The following is a 22,454-nucleotide window of genomic DNA, read 5'->3' as shown; positions in this document are numbered from 1 at the left end:
AAATGTTTGTTAAAATTCGTCTGTCAAGCCGTTTGGTCCAGGGCTTTTGTGTCCCTGAAGGTTTTTGATTACTACTTCAATTTCACTAGTTGTTATTGGTCTTTGTAGGCTTTCTGCTGCTTCTTGATTCAGTTTTGGAAGATTACATATGTTTCTAGAAATTTGTTATTTAGCCCAGGTTGTCAAATTTCTTAGCATATAGTTCAAAGTAATTTCTTACAATCGTTTGTATTTCTGTGATATCGGTTGTAATTTCTTCTCTTCTGATTTTATTTATTGAGATCCTCTTTCTTGCTGAGTCTTGTTAAAGGCTTGTTGATTTTGCTTTATCTTTTCAAAGAACCAGCTCCTGGATTTATTTATTCTTTGAATTGTTCCTTTAGTCTCTATGTCATTTAATTCTGCTCTGATCTGGATTATTTCCTTCCTTCTACTCACTCTGGGCTTTGTTTGTTGTTATTCCTCTAGTTCTTGTATATGTAGGGTTAGGTTGATTATTTGAAAATTTTCTGTCTTTTTTTTTAGGCAGGGCTGTATTGCTCTGAACGTTCCTCTCAGGATTGCCTTTGCTGTGTCCCATAGGTTTGGGGATGTTGTGTGTTCATTATTATTTGTTTCCAGAAACTTTTTTGATTTCTTCCTTGATCTCATTGTTAACCTATTCATTATTTAATAGCATTTTATTCAGTCTCCATGAATTTGAATGTTTCTGAGTTTTTTCCTTGAGGTTGGTTTCTAGTTTTAAGCCATTGTTACCTGAGAAGATACTTGATATGATTTCATTTTCTTGAATTTGTTGAGGCTTGTTTTATGTCCTACCATGTGGTCTGTTTTTGAAAATATTCCATGTGCATTTGAACAGAATGTATATTTTGCTTCTTTGGGAGTGAAAGGTTCTGTATATATCAATTAAGTCCATTTGATCTAGAGTGTTTAATGCCTCCATATCCTTGATGTTTATTTGCTTGGAAGATCTGTCCATTGTTGACAATGGGGTGTTAAAGTCCCCTACTATGTGTGTGTTGCTGTCAATATCCTTCTTGAAGTCCCTGAAGATTTTCCTTATATATTTAGGTGCTCCTGTGTTGGATGCATATGTTTACAAGGGTTATAGCTTCTAGATGGATTATTCCCTTAAGTATTATGTAATGCCCTTCTTTGTCTCTTTTTATGGCCTTTGTTTTGAATCTATATTGTCTGATATAAGTATTGCTACCCTAGCAATACTTTTCATCATGTCTATTTGCTTAGAATACTTTTTCTGTCTCTTCACGTTCAGTCTGTATAGATCATCTGTTCTGAGGTGGGTCTCTTGTAAAAAGCAGGTATGTGGGTCATGTTTTCTTGTCCATTCAGCTACCCTGTGTCTTGATTGGAACATTGAATCCATTTACATTTAAGGGTATTATTGATAGGTCCTTACTCATTGCCAATTTTTTCTTTGTACCTGTGTTTGTTCTCTCTCTCTCTCTCTCTCGTCATCTTTGTAAAGCAGTCCCTTTAGCATCTCTTGCAATGCTGGTTTGGTGGAGATGTATTCTTTTAGCCTTCTTTTGACTAGGAAACTCCTTATTTTTCCTTCCATTTTAAATGAGAACCTTGCTGGGCAGCATAGTCTTGGTTATAGGCCTTTGCTTTTCATTGCTTAGAATATTTTTTGCTGGCTTGTAGTGTTTCTGTTGAGTAATCAGCTGTTAGCCTTATCAGAGCTCCCGTATGTTACTAGCTGTTTCTCCCTTGCTGCCTTTAAGATTCTCTCTTTGTCTTTAAATTTTGCCATTTTAATTATGATGTGTCTTGGAGTGCACCTCTTTGGCTTCATATTGATAGGTACCCTCTGTGCTTCCTGGACTTGTGTGATTTTTTTTCTTTCATGAAGTTAGGGAAGTTTTCTGTCATTACTTTTTCAAACAGGTTTTCTGCCCCTTGCTGCTCCTCTTCTCCTTCAGGTGTCCCTGTGATACAGATATTATTACATTGCACATTATCCTGCAGTTTCCCTCAACCCTCTTTGTTCTTTTTGAGTCTTTTCGCTTTTTGCTCTGTCTCAGAATTTTTTTCTATCTTGTCCTCCAGCTCGCTGATTCAGTCCTTTGCTGCACCTAGCCTTCTTTTAATTCCTTCTACTGTTTTCTTCATTTCAGTTATTGTATTCTTCATTTCCTCCTGGCTCTTACTGATAGTTTCAATGTTGTTTCTCATGCTGGTGTAGTTTGCAGTAAGTTCCTTGTAGCTTCACTGGAGTTCTTTGTAGGTCTCACTGAGCTTGTTGAGCATCGTTTTAACCATTATTTTGAACTCAGTGTCTAGTAGTTTGCTTGCCTCTATTTCATTTAGCACTCTTTCTGGGGATTCCTCTTTTCCTTTTGATTGGGGGTTGTACTTTGTCTCCCCATTTTCGATGACTCCTTGTTTGTTTCTGCTTCTTAGATTGGTCTGCTTTGACTTCCTGTCTTCATGGTGTGATCTTCTGTGATAGGAGATGTGCAGTCTCCTTGACCTGAATTTGATGTTCTTGGGATGCTTTTTATGCTACTTTATGTGGGTTCTCTGGTTGTTGTTGGGTTATTTTTTGTTGGGTCCTTCCCTCTGGCTGGCTGACTGAGAGTCAGTCCGCTCATCACATCTTGTATGCTGTTGTACAGGTGCTGCCAGAACAAAACCAAACAGCCCAGGAAACAAACCCACACCCGCAAAAATCCCCCACCAACCCTACCCACAACCACACTATCAACAGCAAATGAACCAGTATTAAAAAAGGTGTTACGAGGCTAAGACTATAATAAGAAAGGAAAAATGAACATGAGATGACTAACTGAAAGAAAAGTGATTTTGAGAGCGTAGAAGGAGGAGCAATAATAAAAGTAGGGACTAGAGACAAGGCGAAGAGAGAAAGTAAAATTTACATCATAAATAAATAAGGGAGGGAAGAAGGCAGAATGGAGTGAGAGAAAGGAAGCATATAGTATTAGGTTAAAACAGACATTTAAAAATATAAATATAGTGAGGGAGAGAAAAAAAGGAACCAAATTGGAGAAAAAGATCTACCACAGCACTATCAGCAACAAATGAGCAGAGATTATAGGATGGATGTGACTAAGAGGGAAAAAGAAAAACTTAGGAGATGTCTAGAGGAAAGAGGAGTGATTTTGAGAGGATAGAGTAAGGGTCAACAACCAGGCTAAGACAGGGAAAAATTAAAATTTTAAATGAACAAAATAAAGGGCAGGAGGTAGGCACAATGGAGTAGGAGAGGGGATTGGTAAAATTTGAGATCTGAAGTACAAAAATAGTGAAGATCTAGAAATAAAATGGAGGAAATGCAACAACCACCACTATACCCACAGCCAACAAGCAAAGATTGATAAAGTTGGAGAGAGAATAAGGGTATTTTAAGAACAGGAAAGAGAACGTGAGATGACTAATGACAAGAAAAATGGTTTTGAGAGGCTGGAGGTAGAAGGAACAGTAAGAACGTGGAATGGAAACAAGTTGTAATGAGAGAAAATAAAATTTAAAACGAAAATAAGAGAAAAGAAGAAGGTAAAATGGAGTAAGAGAAGGGAGGAGCCAAAAACGAGATTTGAAATAAACTGTGATATAAAAACTAGTGACCTAGTAGGCACAAACTTGAAGGACAAGAAATTAATGTTAAAAAGCTTTGCAGGAGAGAAAACGCAAATCATGTAGAAGACCGTGGTCGAATTCATCTCAGTAGGATCTACTGTTTACCGCGGTTTTCTCCCTGGATCTGCACCTTGTGATGTATTATGGTGTCCCAGTCTGGCCCTAGGCAACCTGTTCAAGACTATTTAAGATAAAATTAATCAGCATTAAAAATTTATTTATTCAGTTGTACAAACCACACTTCAATAGATAATAGCCACATGTGGCAGGAGGCTGAGATTGGACACCTCTGATAAAGTATATTTTTGTTATTGCAGAAAGTTCTATAAGACAGTATAACTTAAGCTTAAGGAATGCTACAGCAAAACTGAAAGCAATTAAATTGATGGGTGTTGAAAATAATGACCACACAAATGTAGGATACATTTTGGAAAAGTTTGATGAAAACAGGAAAAGGACAATATCTTGGGGGCTGATAAAGGCTTTTTAAGACCGTGATTATGTTCATTCATTTAGTAAATATCTATTGAGGGCCTATTATTTGCCAAGTATTATGCCTAGGTATCTACATCACAATACTAAATAAGGCACTAAAAAGTATGTAAGTATATAATTGGAGCAAGGATGTTGGGGGTTAGATATCACTTTAGTTAAGATGTAATGTGATAATGCTTTAAGCAGAAGGACCTGTCTTCTATGGGAACATAGAAGTATATTATATAATGATATGAGGTACAGGATAGCTTAGGTGGAATGACTAAAAATTAGCCAGGTTGGCAGAGAAAGGATATCCCAGGGAAAAGGTCAGAGTCATGTAACAGCACAAAGTGGTGAGGGAACTACAGACAAGTTTCATGTGTTCAGACCAAGAGTTAAGAGTTCATGTGCTATGTTCATGATGGCAAGGGGTGAGGTCATGGAGACTCATTTAAATGCTTCATAATAAGCACTTAAATGGTATCCTGAAAGCTTCGGGGAGCATTTCAAGGACCTTAAAAGTGGAATATCATGGACAAATTTATGTTTTAGATTGCACAGTGTGGGCATGGAGGACAGAAGGCTAATCTAGTTACAAGGAGATTGGTTCAATAGGAACATAGAGGTAGTGGAGAAGGCAGTACTGAAGAGACAGGATGGAGATTAAGGAGAAAATTGAATATGTTTTCTGAAGTAGTAGTAGAAGGTGAAATCAGATTGTTTTAGAGAATAATTACCACCAGATATGGCAGAAGTTCCAAGAGGTGAGGGATTAGCAAAGAACGCAAAAAGAAGCCACTGGAAGATTGCTGGATTGACAGTGTGTTCAGTCAAGGGACTAGAAAACAAGGTGAGGTTGAAGATGATGTTCAAAAGTAATTGGAGGAAGGAGAATGACAGAGATTAAATGACAGTGGTCAGAGAAGAGGCAGTGCCGAGCTTGACATGTTGGAGGTGGAGCAGTTCTAACTAATGACAGAGTTTGAGCTGGGGTTCTGTTGCATAGGAAACATCCTGAGCATAGAATTGATTTTTGTTTCCAAACTTGCTTCCCTTCCTGGGTTCCTTTGTCTCACTCGCTCAGTGACTCACCATCCTCCCTGTGACCCAGACCAGAATTCTTACCTGATTTTGTCTTTATAACAGTGATTTTAACCAACGTTTGTAGTTTTATACCTACACCTTGAAATTAGACCTTGATTTAATTCTTGGTTTTGACATTTACATCTTTTTCTTTTAAATTTTATTTATTGATTGATTGGTTTTAGAGAAAGAGTGGAAGGGAGAGACAGAAAGAAACATTGATTTGTTGTTCCACTTATTTATGCATTCAGTGGTTGGTTCTTGTATATGCCCTGGTCGGGGGTTGAACCCACAATCTTGGCATATGGGGACAATGCTCCAACCAACTGGGCTACCTGGCCAGGGCCTAGGCCACTCAAATCTTGTTCAAGTGTTTGTCTAGAAATGAGTGTCATCACCTGTACAATCACCATAATCACATTACTTCAGTGGGATAATACATGTAAAGTGTTTGCACAGTGCTTAGAATACACAAAAGTTTTCACCCAGTGCTAGCAGCTACTTATTGTTAAATTATTCTTATATCCAGTTTCCCCTTTTTATTGTCAGTTATTTGTTTGTTTTGTTTGTTTATATTATTTTTTTAGAGCGAGAGGAAGGGAGGGAGAAAGAGATGGGGAGACACATTGATTGGTGGCCTCTTGCACACACTCCTACCATATTCCAGATACGGTGCTAAGTATGTTCCATATGTTTTCTTAGCTGATTCCCAAAAGAAGGAACTGCAGAGAGAATTAGAACTCAAAGATCTGTCTGACCCCAAAGCTCTGTTTAATCTCTAGATTGCAAAACTGTCTGTTGTACCTACTCAGTAACTTAGTTTTGGTTTACAAATTAACATGACCTGTGGTATGTAAATAGTCTGGAAGTCATTGGCTAATATGGTTCACCTTCATTTAAGAAGTGCAGAGAGTACTCAAGTTATTTCTTTGTGTGTGTGTGTGTGTGTGTTCAACAGTCCTCTTTTTAAAATTTTTGATTTAATCTTTATTGTATTTTTCCCATTACCCTTTGGTCCCCTTATATCCCCTCCCCCTGCAATCACCACCACACTGCTATCTATGTCCATGAGTCCTTTTTCCTTTTTGCTCAGTCCCTCCAGCCCCTCACCTCCTCCACCCTACTAGCTATCATCCTGCTCTCCTGTCTCCAATTTCCTTCAGTTTATAGTTCATCTGTAGAAAAACAAAGTTACAGCTCTTTGTAATCAATAAACATAATTTCCGAACTTGGGAATATTATTCTTTTTAGTACCCCTGTACTATGGACTCTGTGCAAGTCATGTGTCTGTGAGAGCTGTCAAAGGCTATTCCTAAATCTGTATGATTCTTTTTGTAAAGATGTTAACTCAGTGTCATGTAGTTTCTGAGACTTGTATAGTTTATCATTTTTATAAATAGGTATCATACAGATGTACCATATTATAAATTATCATATACTCCAAAATTAGTTATGCATGTTTATTATGATATGAATATATGAGAGCAATGATCATTAGTTATTTGGAAGTTTAGTTTAAGCGGGGTTTCTTAATGTCAGCACTATTTACATTTTAGGCCAGATAATTCTTTGTTTGGGGGCCTGTCCTGTGCATTGTACCATGTTAAGCAGCATCCCTGGCCTCTGCCCACTAAATAGGAGTAGTAGTTCTCCAGGTTGTGAAAACCAAAATATTTCTATACATTACCAGATATCCCCTGGCAGACAAAATTATCTTTATTGAGAACTAATAGTTGAGATTTAGAACCAATAAAAGTAGAATTTTTTTCTTACCTTTTTTTCTGTTGTTGTTTTGTTATTTTTTACTTTTTTCCATTTTTTTCTTGTTCTATTACAGTTGTCCCATCTTTCCCCCATTGCTTTCCCCTGCCCCGCCTACCTCCCCGCCTCTCCCACAGTCAGTTCCCACCCTGTTGTTAATGTCCATGGGTCATGTACATTAGTTCCTTGACTAGACCCTTCCCCTTCCTTCCCACCAGCCCCCCTGCCTTGCCATCACTGTCAGCCTGTTCCTTGTTTCCAACCTTTTTTTTTTGAAAAGCTTTATTGAGGTGTGAGTCATATACCATAAAGTACAGCCATTGAAAGTTTACATTCAGTTGCTTTTAGTATATTGACAGAGTTGTGCAACTACCACCATGATCTAATTTGAGGACATTTTCATAACCTCATAAAAAAAACCCCATTAACCATTTCTTCCCATTTTCATTTCCCCTTCCCCCCACCCAGCCATAGAAATACCTGGTTATTTTTTTTTGTTTAGGAATATACAACTTCCTTGTTTGTTTTAAATCAGATTATAAAGCAAACCAAAGTCTACTGAAGACTATATTTTAAAATTTATTGGCAATTAGAGACATATGTTCTTTCCTGTATATGTCTTCAGAGGCCCTTGACAGTTGTTTAGGCAGACTACAAGTTTAATCTGTAGAGGAAATAAGTAAACCCAAACCTAAATAGGCTGGGTTAAGAATTGTTCTATGATTATTCAGAACCGTAAGAAGTCCTTCTAGCCCTTCTTGGCAAGTTTTACATTATAGAAGTCAGCAGTTTTTGTTTTTCCTGATCAGTTCTAGTAGATACCGTTATTTCCTAGGCTTCGCGTAAAGAGCACAATTATAAAACACATGGACCTAAAAGAGTGTTTTGAATCTGCTGGATTCTAAGCAGAGAAGTGACATGACCTGTCTTATGAATGAATCTTCGGGAAACTGTGTTAAGAATGAAGTTACAGAGGAGGGCAGTGGTGGCAGGGAAACCAGTTAGGAAACTGTTGTAGTAATCCGGAGAAGACAGTGGCTTGGAAGTTGCAAGCAGTGGGGGTGGTGGAGAAATTCTTGGATCCTGGGTCTGTTTTGAAGGAGCAGTCCAGTCAGCAGAGTAGGTGATAGAGTATGAGAAAGACCGGAATCAAGAATAAGGATTATTCCACAGCTCTTGATCTAAACAATCAATAGCTGAAGTTGATTGCTTGTCTTAAGAAATTTAAAATTCTGATATGGTCAAATTTATCAGCATTTCCTTTTGTCTTTTGTTTTAGGGTTTTGTTTAAAAGACCCTGTAGTTCTATATTTTCTTCTAATATCTTTTGTCCTGTTTTGTTTTAGATTTTTTACATTTAGTTTTTTTTAAAATGCAAACCTATTTGCAATTTACTTTTGTGTATCATATGAGATTATCTAAATTTCTTTGTCCCACTCCATCCCTTACATACCCATATAGACAACAGCCTCAATCCAAAACATTCATTTTGTACTTTCCCCTCTGATTTCGAAGCTGTCATTTTATCATATATTAACTTTTCGTGTATACATGCATCTGTTTAGACCCTGTATTCAGTTCTGTTAGCTGTCTATAAGGCATTACCACATTGTTTTAATTACTATGGCTTTGTAACATTTTTATTCTACTATTCTTCTACTTTTTCAAAACAGTTTTCACTGATCTTTTACATGTTGAATCAACTAGTAGAGTTTCGTGGAAAATTGATTAATTTCCGATTGAGTTCACTTTGTATGGATTAATTTTAGAAAAATTAGCACATTTATAATAAGAATTCGTCCATGTAAGAACACTTATTTCTTTCCATTAATGTCTTGTTTTATGTCCTTCATTTAATCTTCCTCAGGACCCTGAACATTTCTAATTTGATTGATTCTCAGGTATTCATAGTTACTGTTCCTGCTGTGAATGGATTTGTTTCTTTTACTTTGTGAATTTCTTGATGATATAGAGGGAAGCGGTTGCTTTTCTATGTTGCTCTTGTGTTTGGCCCTCTTGCTGAACTGTCTTATTTTAATAATTTGTTGATTTTCTAGAGATTTTTTTCATATAGATCTGTTACTTCTGTATCTTAGTGCATTGGCTCACACCTTCAGGATATATAGAATATTAGAGGTAAGAGTAGGAATCACTATTAAAAACCACTGTGGGATCAATAGTTCATGTTTTTTTCAATCTTAACTGAATTTTGTGCATGAGAATGCAAGAGTATTCTCATATACTTTTAATGGAAACTTAAATGAATGCAGCATTTTATATGAGGGAGAGCCCCCCCAAACCCAGAATTTATTTATTAAAAAGTGTGTATTATTCTTACATGTTTAAACTTCAGTCATCTTTAGAATACTCTTCATTTGATGCAGTACACCTATCGAGACTTTTTTTCCACTGCTCAAAACAGTTTTTGAACTCATCGATTTTGATGCCTTTTAGTGCTTCCTCTTTTTTGTTTCATCTCTTCCTCATCAGCAAAATGTTTCCCTTTGAGGGCTTTTTTCATCCACAGAAACAAAAGAAAAGTCGCTAGACAAGATAGGATGAGTAGGGAGGGTGGGGCACGTGGGTCTTGCCGTTTTTGGTCAAAAACTACTGAACACTCAGTGCTGTGTGGGTAGATGCACTTGTAAATCACCCATCATGAAACGGGCAAACACATTGAAAGGGTCTTCCAAAAAAATTCACTAAAGCTGAATGCAGCCTCTCACAACAATGCCAGCTGGTACACTGATACAGATGGGTTCCTAGAACACTTACCTAGTGGATGAAGCCTGTACTACAAGGGGCCCACCCTCCAGAAGATAATTCCGCCCCCCCCCCATATATTATAATATATATAAAGGATAGGGCAAAAGTAGGTTTACAGTTGTTCATATGGAAAAATAATACAATAAATAATACAAGAATAAACTCTGTTTTGTGTCCTTACAGCTGTAAACCTACTTTTTGTTTTATGCTGTATAATTATGTATATAGTTTTGTAGTCTGTATATAAAGTCTTATGAGTGTTTCATATTCTTTGACCTAGTGATCTCACTTCTAGGATGCTGTCCCTTGAAGGTAATAAGGAAAAATATTTTTGTTCAAGTTGCTCATTATACATATTGCTTATATGTTACTGGTAATAAGTGTTTCGAAATAACCTAAATGTCTAATACTAGGGTAATATTTTTGTAAATAATGGTATATGTATAGGATGAAATATTGTGGAAACGTATTATCTTAAAAGAAATTGTAATAACATGGAAGTACTTATTATTAAATAAGTAAAAAAGAATAGAAACAGAATTGTTTACATAGTATAATTGTGTTATTATAAAAGTGCACAGAACAAAGGTTAGAAGCAAATACACCAAAATGATGATAGTGGTAATATATGGATAATTAATATATGGATGATTTTATTTGCTCCTTCATACCTTTATATGGTGAGCGTGCATTGTTGTTAAAGTCATAAGAAAAAACTTAAAATATATATATATCTGTAATACTAAGCTATATTTACCTTTTCCAAATAGGTGGAAAGGGAGAAATCTTAGCCTATTATTCCTTTATTAAATGGTAAGTTTAATTGTAATTTTATAAAAAGTATACTTTGTAATACTCTTCAAAAAAGTTTTTCTGAAATGTGGGTAAATACATGTTGTAGGATCAATCTGATATCTGGGAGAAAAGAAACACAGTGGTTTCAGTGGCAGGTTGTGATTTGTACTTTTGGTGTGTACCGATGATTTGAATTCCAGATAATTGAAGCAGGAGAGGATTGTGATTGTGGTTAGGTGTCCACTTATTCTTTCTTACTATCTTGTCACCCATGTAACAGGTCTTCTGCAAGCTAAGTCTAGCAATTTATCGTTGGCTACTTTTGTAATAAAGCTTCTGTGTTTATGTGCGTTTTAAATTACTGTTCACTTTATTAAGAAACATTCATTGAGTAGTACTTCCAGTGTGCTAGGAACTTTGATAGCCAAAGGACATAAACCTCACAGAGGTCCTCCGTCCTGAGCAGCTTTTCTTAGAAATAATTTGTGATTACTCTTGTGATGGAATAAGATAGTATCTGATTAGAGAAACCAGAATTACTCAAATTCTAACTCAGCCAATCCCTGAGGTCTTATATGAAGCTAAGTGTATTGAAATTCAAGGCAGAGTAGTATTTTATTAGCTTAGGTATAGGCGCCCTGCCTCAGAATCCAGAGAATAGGTTATTCTCTGTAAGGAAGACACTGCCTTCCTTTAAGTCATTAAATCTGCTTTCTCTTCTTCCTCTAAACATAAATATGTCTTAAATCTAACTACTGTGTTAAAGCAAAAGAACACTCCCAACTAGTGCTGAAGGAAAATGGGCAATTAACAGTTTCTCCCAAATACCCATCTAGATTTTCTTCAGTATCTAGCAGTCTGACATGCCACCTACCAACCAACTGTCCCCCATTACCCTTGGCCCAGTTTCTCTACTTGAAAAAAGGGAACAATAAAAAAAGAAAAGAATGAGAAAGATGGCTTGGTTCCTCCGAATAGCCTTATATTTTTGTTTAAACCTCTGGCAGCATGGACGGAAGAGATTACATTACCAAGAAATTCAAATTATTTGTAAAATTATGTTTTAAAAATTTCAGTGTGGTAACAAAGAGGTTAGAAGCCAGAGTTTTTCAGAAGAACATTAATAAATAACTTTTTTCTCCAGGTATTTCAATAATAAAAGTGTTGCATAACTATAAGTACATAGTTTGTTTCTGTAGTGATTTATCTTCTCCATTATCACCAGCACTGTTATTGGCACAGATTCTTATATATTTTTTAACACTTTATCTTCAATTATTACTTGACAAATTGAACACAAAGTCATTCCAACAAACAAGCTGTTTCTCCTATGTAACAGCTTTTTCCTGTGTTTAGTATTTATTATAGTTTTTACTCTCCTGTTTGAATTATAAGTAGTAATGCAAATTTAATTGTCTAGTTAAAAAGTCATGCAATATCCAACTCATCCTATTACAAAAAATTACATTTTAAGAGAAATTCCTATAATAATAATTTTATCTCAACACAGTGACAGTATCCATTACTACATGGGCCAGTCATTTGCTTATAAGTCTTTTTTTTTTTTTAAAGATTTAAATTATTTATTTTTAGAGAGAAGGGAAGCAGGGGAGAAAGAGAGGGAGAGAAGCATTGATTGGTTGCCTCTTGCACACCCCCAACCGGGGATCTGGCCCACAACCGAGGCATGCACCCAACCAGGAATTGAACCAGCGACCTTTTGGTTTTCTGAATGACACCCAACCCACTAAGCCACTCCTGTTAGGGCTGTTCATAAGTCTTAACATACCCAAGCAATACACTTTTAAGAATGGAAAATGAAGGGAGGTGTACATAGCTCCTCAAAGACAACAATATAAGATCTAGTGGGAAAGACAGCATAAACAAACAAGCATTTGCAGTATGATTTCACCATATAGTTTGTCCATACGAAGACAGGAAAGAGGTACCTGACTTAGATTTAGAGAAACTTTTGTCAGAAAGACTTCCCAAAGGGAATGACACGTGCACTGAGTTCTGTAAGATGACTTGGCTTTTGTCAGACCAAAGGAGTTGGAGATTTGGAATGAAAGAATGTACTAGCTTCCAGCTATGTTACTCAAAGGCCCAGAGACAGTCAAGCATGGGACATTAGAGAAAATAGTTCAGTGTAGCTGGTGTTGAGAGTGGAAATGAAGGAGGAGTGCCAAGAGATGAAGCTATGAAAGTAAGCAAGAGCTAGATTATGAAGATCCAGATGCAAGAAGTGTTGACCTGTGAATTCATTGAGCGCCCGTTGATTTGGGGGGGAACCAGTTTGTATCTGCAATATGGAGATTGCAAAGGGAAAAATTGGTATAATTAGTGATAAGGACCTGTACTAATAATGTACAGGCAATAGGGATGGAGAAAAGGGACAACTTTGAGGTACTTTGAAAAGGTAGATTCAACAAGATCTGCTGATCAACATAAGTAATGTATACGGTGGAAAGAGCATTTGGAGTTAGCTAGAACTGGGTTCAAATCCCAGCTCTGTCACTTAGCTTTTTTGTGACCTTGGATGTTTGTGTACGGCTCAGAACCTCAGTTTTCTAAACTTAAAATTGGGATAGCCATAGGGATGTGAGGAGTTAATAAAATAATATATGTCAGACATTTAATAAAGTAAGTATAAAATGATGGTTACTGTTGTGGCAGATGAAGGGGAGTCAAGAGCGACTTCCAGATTTTCTATTTGGACAGTGAAAAAGCTAGTTTCAGAGAGTGGGGTAACCGGTTGATTCCTGGGTAGAAATGTCCCCTGGCAGATGACTAAAAAGTGTGACACTAATGAGAGGCATTTGAGTGCTAGGGACAGATTTGGAAGACAGCGGTTTTACATACACATAGTAGCAGTAAAAGTTCTGCAAGTGGATGAACTAACCCAAGGAGAGAATTAGAGTAAGGGAAGTCAGAACCCTGAGGAGTAGTCCGCATGGGTGTGGTTAGAGAAGTGGGAGGAACACCAGGGGCGAGTGGTATGGGAGAAATACAGGGAGGAGCGTATTTCACGGAGAGAGGGCGATTAGCAGCTCCAGGTGCTCCAGAGAGGTGAGTAAGATCAAAGGGAAGAATGTGTTTGGGTTTACTAACAGAATTGTTAGTTCTCTCCTGATCTTTGGTACAGTGGTGGGGTTGGACATCTAATTACAGTAGGTTGAGGAAAGAATGGGAAATGAGTGAGTGTAACCAGTGTAGATAAATCTTTTAAGAACGTGACTTAAATTTTGGTTAAATGCTGTTAAGAGCTAACAGAGAAGAAGGGCTTTCTGAGAATGTAGGGAGTTCGTTTTCAAGAGGGACAGAATGGTTAATGGTATCAGCTGCTGCAGAGCAACCCTGTGATTCTCAGTGAGAAGATGACATGGGATCTGGCCATTAGGATAAAGGCTGTGACAGGGGTGAAATGCTTGAGGTGGAGCCCTTTGAATGCCAGACTTTGGCCAATGGGGAATGATCGGAAGTTAGTGCACATGGAAGTGTTATGATCAGAGCAGCATTTAAAATTTTTTTCTGGCAGCAGTTTGAAGAAGGAGGCAGGTCACATGAGTCTTAGGCTGGTAGAAGCACGAAGTAACAAGAACCTGGATGTAACACAGAAAGTTAAGATGGAGGCAGCAGCTACTGTGCTATATTATATGTACCTTTTAACTTGGCTATCACGTGGCTATTATTAATGAGTAAAGGAGAAGTAAGCTAAAATTTTACTTTTTAAGGTTTTGAGTGTAAGAAGGAGAGTGGTAGTAACATTTACCCAAACAGAAACAGTAGAAGCAAGATTTGAAGATGAATTCATGTTTAAGCTTTCTTTATTAAGCTTATGTTAACTATGTTGGGTGCTGTTCCACATGCTGGAGATTCAGCAGTGACCATAACAGGCAGCACACCTGTTTTCATGGCACTGAACATTGAGAAGTGAGGTGAAGATGGAAAAACATAGTAAAAGGACAAGATAATTTAAGGCAAGTGAGACAAAACTTGATAATGATACAAAAATGAATTAAGGGGAACCATTTTAGGTGATGTGGTCAGGAATTGGCATTTCAGAGGAGAGATTGGAGCTGAGGCCAGAATATTACTAAAAAGCCCACTCTGCAAAGATCTGAATCCAAGCTGGAGAGTATATGCAGAGGCCTTAAGAAGGGAACGAGCTTGGTATGTTTGGGTAATGAAAGCCCAGTGTGCCAGGAGCATAGCGAGCAAGGGAAAGGCTAATGCATGGTGAGATCTGAGAGGCTGGTAGAGCTGAACTTGAGCAGGGCCATGGAGGCCTTGGTAATGAGGTTGGTGGTCACAGTGGAAATAAAATAACTATTGAAGTATGTTGAATTTGAACTGCTTGGGGCATCTAGGTGAAGAAGTAAAGAGAGTTTTCAGGCTTAAATATATGAATTCAAATATGATTTGCTTAGTATTAGGCATTGAAATAACTTCCCAAGCTGTCTAGGTATTGAAAAAAAAATGCTCATAATATGGAGACTCAAGGAGATGGTCAAGGGATCTGAGGGGAGTGAATAGCCAGGGATCCCTAGCAGTTTATTTTGACAAAATGAAAGGTATCTTAGATATCATTGCAACCTGAATGGAATGACCAACTGTTGTGTGAGCAGTAGCTGGGAAATTTTTATAGGCAGAAATATCTCATGACTTCCGGGGTTGTAAAAAATACTTGCCAACTTAAAATACCTGCGACTCCATAGGGACCAAGCTATAAAGACTGTGTATAGTGCTGGTTCAGATAGGACTCCTGTTTCTAGCAATACATTTTTGCAGTAAACAGGGAGTGTATGTATCACTGTGCTTCTAGATACACAAGTAGTTTGAATAGTTTGCTTAGCCTTGGTCATCCTTAAGGAATCTGGTTTTACTCCATATGTAAAACTTAACATGTGCTCAAAAGCTACAGTGAGGTATAATAATTATACTTTACATTTATGTATTGCTTTATGATGTACAAAGCCTTTGCCCATTAGAAATCAAGTTGATATTTAAAGTAGATAGAGGACAGGAATTTTAGGGAGGTCAGCATTGTTCAAGTTGAGGAAACAGGATCTCCAGATAGTCACCAAAGGGGACATGAATTTACGACTTTTGACTTTACTTGCATTGCTTTACCATGTTAATTCAAAGGTGAACAAAAATTTAAACTTTAGTAGAAAACTAAAATGTGTATCCTTGCTAAAACAGTGACGAAATACATATTTTTTATTTGTATTACAGTTATCAGTGCTACCAAAGGTTCAGGTGCTATGAATACACACGGGGGAGGGGGGGATTGACTTTTGGCTGGCAGAGTCAGAGGTTTAATTTTATTTAGAAAACATGTGCTGTTTTCTCACTTGCTACTTTTTATTGCCTTTTTTGGTTGCTATGCAAGGTAAAGTACTACATATGCAACTTTAAAATTAGCTCTTTTATTTTATATCTAGTACTCACATGTTTATTTCTGCTAATGATAGCTGACATGTAATGAACAGTTCTGTGTTGGGCATTGTGATAAGGAGTTTGTAAAAATTAGCTTCTTGAATTCTTATATTAACATTCTGAGGTAGGAGCATTCCTTTATAAATAGGTGTTTTCTTTTCTGTCCATTCATGTATTTTCTATTTCCACAGCTGATGGGGAGAAAGTAGACTGTGTTGAAAAAAAGGATAATTATAAGGCAAACTCACATACACATAGGATTAACTTAAGCCATGTAAATAGCTATTTTTTGTCATATTATATATTATTTATCCTGTTCTTCACTAACTGAAGAAGCCAAGTTGGTAGATGTGCTAACGTGAGAGGTGAAGTCTAAGTTACATAAAATGAGTGAACAAAGTAATAATATCCTAAATGTCTGTTTCATGATTATAGTAATAGCATTAATAAACATGGGTGGTTTTGCATTTTAAAAAGCTATTTAACTTCATGTGTGTAATTTAAAAAGCACAGTAAAGAAATGTTTGCTTAATTTGAAGTGTTTAGGAATGAGAAGTGTTCATAAAGCCTAATCTTTTTAGGTACTTTTCATTCATTTTCTTGGAGTGAATGAAATATGTTGCTTACTGTGGAAATGATAATAATAATGCTTTGTATTTATATAGCATCTTTCATCTGAAGATCTCAAAATGCTTTTCAAATAATGTCTCATGAATCCTCACAGCACTTCAGTGAGGTAGGTAGGTGGCAAGTATTATTATCTTCATTTTGCAGATGGAGAAATTAAGCCACAAGATGGTTAAATGATTTATGTATATAGTCTACCAACCAGCAATACAGGCAGCCTGAGCTACTAAAGTAAATTATATTTTAGGAGGACTGGCATAGTATAAATCATTAACCCCTTTGCTTTTTGTACTTTACATAGATAATGTATTAAAACAAATGTGGTTAGCTTTTATAATGTTCACATTGAAATTATTGTTTTCCTTTCTTGAGGAATAGAAAACATTATAATACTCTTTTTCTCCCCATTTTTAGGTCAGCAGCAAGGACAAGATGGAGTAAAAGTACAACAAGCTACGATAGCTCCTGTAACTGTAGCAGTTGGAGGAATTGCTAATGCCACTATAGGTGCTGTTAGTCCTGACCAACTCACACAAGTGCATTTGCAGCAAGGCCAGCAAGCTTCTGATCAAGAGGTGCAGCCTGGCAAGAGGCTTCGAAGAGTTGCCTGTTCCTGCCCTAACTGTAGGGAAGGAGAAGGAAGGTAAATGCTCTGTTACCAACTCTCTTTCTCCGGAAGGTATAAAATAGTTAAAACCAAGCCGTTGGTAGGGTACTTAGATGATTGGCACATTGCTAGCTTTTAGTCCAGAAGTTGAGATATAGTGTTGTTATGAAGGGTATCAAATTGAGCTGTTCTCGGAATAGTTTTCCACCTTCTACCTTCTACTTTTTTGGCAGTTGCTTACTTTTCTTGTTTAACATTTAAAATTTTTAAATTTTATTGACATAAAGCTCACATACCATACAATTCAATCATTTAAAGTATACATGTCAATACTTTTTAATATGTTCACAGAGTTGTAAATTCATCACCACAATTAATTTGAGCACATTTTTGTCACCCCCAAAAGAAACCCTGTATTCTTAACTGTCACCCCCTCATTTCCAACTCTCCCAGCTCTAGGCAACCATTAAACTGTTTCTGTCTTTATAGATTTGCCTATTCTAAACATTTATATAATGGAATCATATGATATGTGGTCTTTTGTGACTGGTTTTATTCACATAGCATCATGTTTTAAAAGTTGTTTTCCATATTATAGCATGCATTAGCATTTTATTTTTAATGAACAGATATTCTGTTGTATGTCTATACAGTATTTTACTAATCCATTCATCAGTTGATAGACTTTTGGTATTTTCCACCTGTTGGTTATTAGACTGCTATAAACATTCTTATACAACTTTTTATGGGTCATATGTTTTGATTTCTCTTAGGCATATACCTAGGGATGGAATTACTGATTCATATGGTGACTCTGGATCTATTTGAGAAACTGTCAGAATGTTTTCCCACGTGGCTATATTATTTTCTGTTCCCACCAGCAGTGTATGGGGGTTCTGATTTCTCCACATTATTGCCAGCACTTGTTACAATCTGACTTTGATTATTGTTCTTCTGGTGTGTGTGGAGTGTTATCTCAGTGTGGTTTTGATTTATATTTCCCTGAGGACTAATGACATAGAGTATGTTTTCATGTGCTTGGTGGCAATTTGTGTATCTTTTTAGGGAAATACCTATTGTCCATTTATTTCTTTTTATTATTGAGTTTTAATGGTTCTTTATTCTAGATGCAAGTTTCTTATCAGATACATAATTTGCAAATATTTTCTCCCAGTCTGTGAGTTGTCCTTTCACTACCTTGATAATGTCTTTGGAAACACTCAGGTTTTTATTTTGATGAAGTTTAGTCTTTTCTTTAGTTATTTCTGCTTTTGGTGTTATATCTAATAATTCATTACCAAATCTGAGGTCACAGAGATTCCTAGTTTGCTTGTGACAGTTTTGTAGCTTTTTCTCTGACATTTAGGTCTTTGATCAATTTGGGGTTATTTTTTTTTTTTTTTTTTATACATATAGTGTGAGGTAAGGGTTCATTCAATACTGCTCTTTGAAAGATTATCCTTTGGCCATGGCATTTTTATCAAAAAGCAATTGACCATAGACACAAAGGTTTATTTCTGGCCTCTCAATTCTATTTCATTGATTTATGTATCTGTTTCTATGCCAATACCACCATGTGTTGATTATATTTTAGCTTTGTAATAACTTGAAATTGGGAAGTATGGGTCCTCTGACCTTGTTACTCATTTTCAGTATTGTTTTGCCTCTGTAGGGACACTTGTAATATGTGAATTCGAGAATCAGCTTGTCAGTTTCTATCAAAAAGGTGGATGGGATTGTGATGGGGTGGCATTGAATATGTAGATCAGTGTTGCCAACTGAAGAGTATTAAGTCTTCTGATCCAAATACATGTTATGTGTTTTTGTATTTTATTTAGGTCTCTAATTTCTTTCAACATTGTTCTGTAGTTTTCAGAGATAAATTTTGCAATTTTTTGTTAAACTTATTCCAAAGTATTTTATTCTTGTTGATGTTACTGTAAATGGAACTGTTGTCTTAATTGTTCATTACAAATGCTAGTAATACTATTCATTTTTGTCTCTTGATCTTGAATCCTGCAACCTTGCTGAACTCTTTTTCTTAGATCTAATAATTCTTTAAAGATTTTATTTATTTATTTTTAGAGAGAGGGGAAGGGAGGGAGAAAGGGAGAGAAACATGGACGTGCAAGAGAACATTAATGTGCAAGAGATACATTGACTGATTGCCTCTCACATGTCCCCCAACTGGGGATGTGCCCTGCACCCCAGGCATGTGCCCTGATTGAGAATTGACCAGCGACCTTGTGGTTCCCAGGCTGGTACTCAATCCACTGAGACACAGCAGCCAGGGCAGTTCTAATAATTTTTTAGTGGATTTCTTAGGGTTTTCTATAGGTAAGATCATGTCATCTGCAAATTGAGATACTTCTGTTTTGTCCTTTTTACTCTTGATGACTCTTGTTTCTTCTTCATACCTAATGGTTCTGTTCAGAACCTACAGTACAGTGTTGAAATAAAGTGGTGAAAGTGGACACCATTGTTTTGTTCCTGATCTTAGGGGAAAAGCATCCAGTCTTTTACCATTAAATATGATATTAACTCTGGGTTTTTCATATATGCCCTAAATTAAGAAAGCACACTATTTCTATTATAGTGAGTGCTTTTTTATCTTGAAAGGGTGTTGGATTATGTCAAATGCTTTTCTGCATCTGTTGAGCTGATCATGTAGTTTTTGTTTTTTATTCTATCAATATGGTATTTATTACATTAATTGATTGTTGGAAGTTAAAGTACTTCTACATTCATATGATTAAATCCAACTTTGTTTGTAATTATTTTCATTATAGGTTGCTGGATTTGGTTTGCTAATATTTCGTTGAAGAGTTTTACATTTAAGTTCGTGATAGATATTGGTCTGTAGTCTTCTTATAATGAATGTCTTTGTTTTCATAGAATGAGTTGGGAAGTGTTCCTTCCTATTTTATCTTTGAAAGAATTTGTTGAAGAACTGGTGTTAATTCTCTTAATGTTTTGTGGAATTCACTAGTGAAGCTTCTGGTCCTGGGCTCTTCTTATGGGTATATTTTTGACTTCTAATTCAGTCTCTTGTTATGGGTTTTTTCTTACTGGTTATTTGTTCTTGAGTCAGGTTGGTACTTTGTGTCTTTCTAGGAATTTGTCCATCTCATCTAAGTTATTTAAGCAATTGGCATGTAATTGTTCTTGTTTTATGAAAATATTGAAAATAGAGAACTCTCCAACTGTTGTTGAATTGTCTATTTCTCCCTTCATTTCTGTTGGTTTTTCCTTGCTGTTCTGGTGTTCTCTTGTTACTCTCTTGCTTAAGTGAATGCCTGTTTATAATTATTATATCTTCCTGATAGATTGACCCATTTATCTTTAATAAATCTCTCTTAATCTCATTACATCTTTTGTTTTAAAGTGTGTTTTGTCTGATGTTTTTATCACCACTCCAGCTTCTTTGGGGTTGTTGTTGGAATACCTGTTTTCACTGTTTTACTTGCAGTCTCTTTGTATATTTCAATGCAAAGTGTGTCACCTGTAGACAGCATACGGTTGGATCTGATTTTCTAAAAATCCATTCTGACAGAATCTACCTTTGAATTGGATTGTATAATTGATTCACATTTGATGTTACTGACATAGTTGAATTTACAACTGCCATTTTACTTTGTTTTTCATATCCTATGCCTTTTTGTTCCTCTCTTCCTCCTTTACTTTCTTTTACATTAAGTGAATATAACATTGCATTTTAACTTGCAATTTAGCACTTTAATTTCATTAATGATTTTTTTATTATATTATTTTGAGGTACCTCTTTACTAACTGCTCTAAGCCTTATCATATATATCTTAAATCTGTTTAAGATTTATAGTCAGTTAATTCTAGTGAGTTATAGAAAGGTTACTACTATATAGTCTATTCCCTTTTGTTTCTTTTTGTGGTATTGTTGTTACACATAATATAAATATTACACACTCAATAGTACATTTTTCTTTTCTTTTTTTAATATTTTATTGATTATATTGTTACAGTAGTTCCAATTTTTTCCCCTTTGCTCCCATCTGCCCAGCACCACCCCTCCCCCAGCGGTTCCCCTCCCCACAAGTCCATGCCCATGGGTCGTACATACAAGTTCTCTGGCTTCACCCTTTCATATGTTCTTCTTTTAATTAATTAATTAATTAATTAATTAATTTAACAATAAAAAATAACAATCCCTCCCTCTCAGACTTAAGATCCTTCATAATTTTACAAAGGACAATGGGCGAAGGTCTCGAGCTCCTCTAGCTGCTTCAGGCTGGACATGGTCGTTGTCCTACCTACCCTTGGGTCTAGAAATCCCTAATAAGAGTGGGGGTGTTGAGGGGTGGGTGGCCTTCCCACATGGGGAAGGATCGTGCAGACTCCAGGTCAGTTGGTTGTCCCCAGGTAATGGCATGCTTGGTTTAACAGGCTGGCATCCTTGTTGTATTCTGGGGGCAACAGATTTGGCAACAGGGTTAAAAGACATTATTCAATCCATAACCACTAGATGACAAAAGGTAGGGATTAATTTTTCAATGTCCCACATTAGGGAAAAGAAGGGCTTCTTTGGAGGAAGGTGTGCTAGGCATATTTAACCTGTCCAAAATCCTTTTGCCTGTTATACTTAGTTTGGGCTGAGGGAAATATTTTAGGTCTCCCCCACTCTCAGACCTCTGGGCCCTTTCTGTCCAAGCCATTAGAATAGAAAAGAGAAACCAGTTTTAAAGTGAAGCCCACAGACCACTCCATACTTCACCAACCCAGCCACTTAGTTCAGCCAAACCATTGAGTCTCAGGAGGCAGCGATGCAGACAGGATTAAGTGAGGCCTATACGTACAGACAATCACTCAGGTAATGAGATCATAGGCTTATGGCCTTTGAAAACAGAAAACACTTGTTAATTTATGTAACATAACCCACAAACAAGTCTCTAAATCTGTAAGACTGTCTTATTGGAAAGATATCCAGTTGCAAGGCATTTGACATTCTTCTTGCCTGTAAATTAAACATCTTTGATGATACTACAGACATAGTTTAACTTTCTAATGAAAACAAATTTTAAATGAAAAGAAACTTTAAGGACGCTTAGCTGCACTACTTTATAGTCTACCAGTGAGCATTGTGATTTTCCTTGAATCATGATTTTTCTCCTTAAGGTTACCCTCCTTGTCATTAAAGGGACTGCATTAAGTCCATTTTTAATTTATCTGGTTCATTTGCATAAACACAACAAGAGCAGCAAATGATCACTTATGATCTTTAGTTCTGCTTTGCTGG

The 22,454-nt window shown here is 36.4% G+C and overlaps 1 protein-coding gene across 1 annotated transcript in view; it reads left to right on the top strand.

The window, feature by feature from the left end:
• The window catches only part of SP4 (Sp4 transcription factor), a 71,375-nt gene that overhangs the window by 26,588 nt on the left and 22,333 nt on the right, over positions 1-22,454 (top strand). The window contains exon 4 of the mRNA XM_090287125.1: positions 16,993-17,221. Within this exon, the coding sequence (XP_090143251.1) occupies positions 16,993-17,221 (229 nt within the window). The remainder of the gene's footprint in view (positions 1-16,992; positions 17,222-22,454) is intronic.

Source organism: Furipterus horrens, unplaced genomic scaffold (genome assembly GCF_987537825.1).
Source record: "Furipterus horrens unplaced genomic scaffold, mFurHor1.1.pri manual_scaffold_9, whole genome shotgun sequence".
In the NCBI taxonomy this organism is placed as follows: domain Eukaryota; kingdom Metazoa; phylum Chordata; class Mammalia; order Chiroptera; family Furipteridae; genus Furipterus; species Furipterus horrens.
The sequence above is the reverse complement of the archived record's forward strand: the minus strand, read 5'-3'. Positions and strand labels throughout refer to the sequence as shown.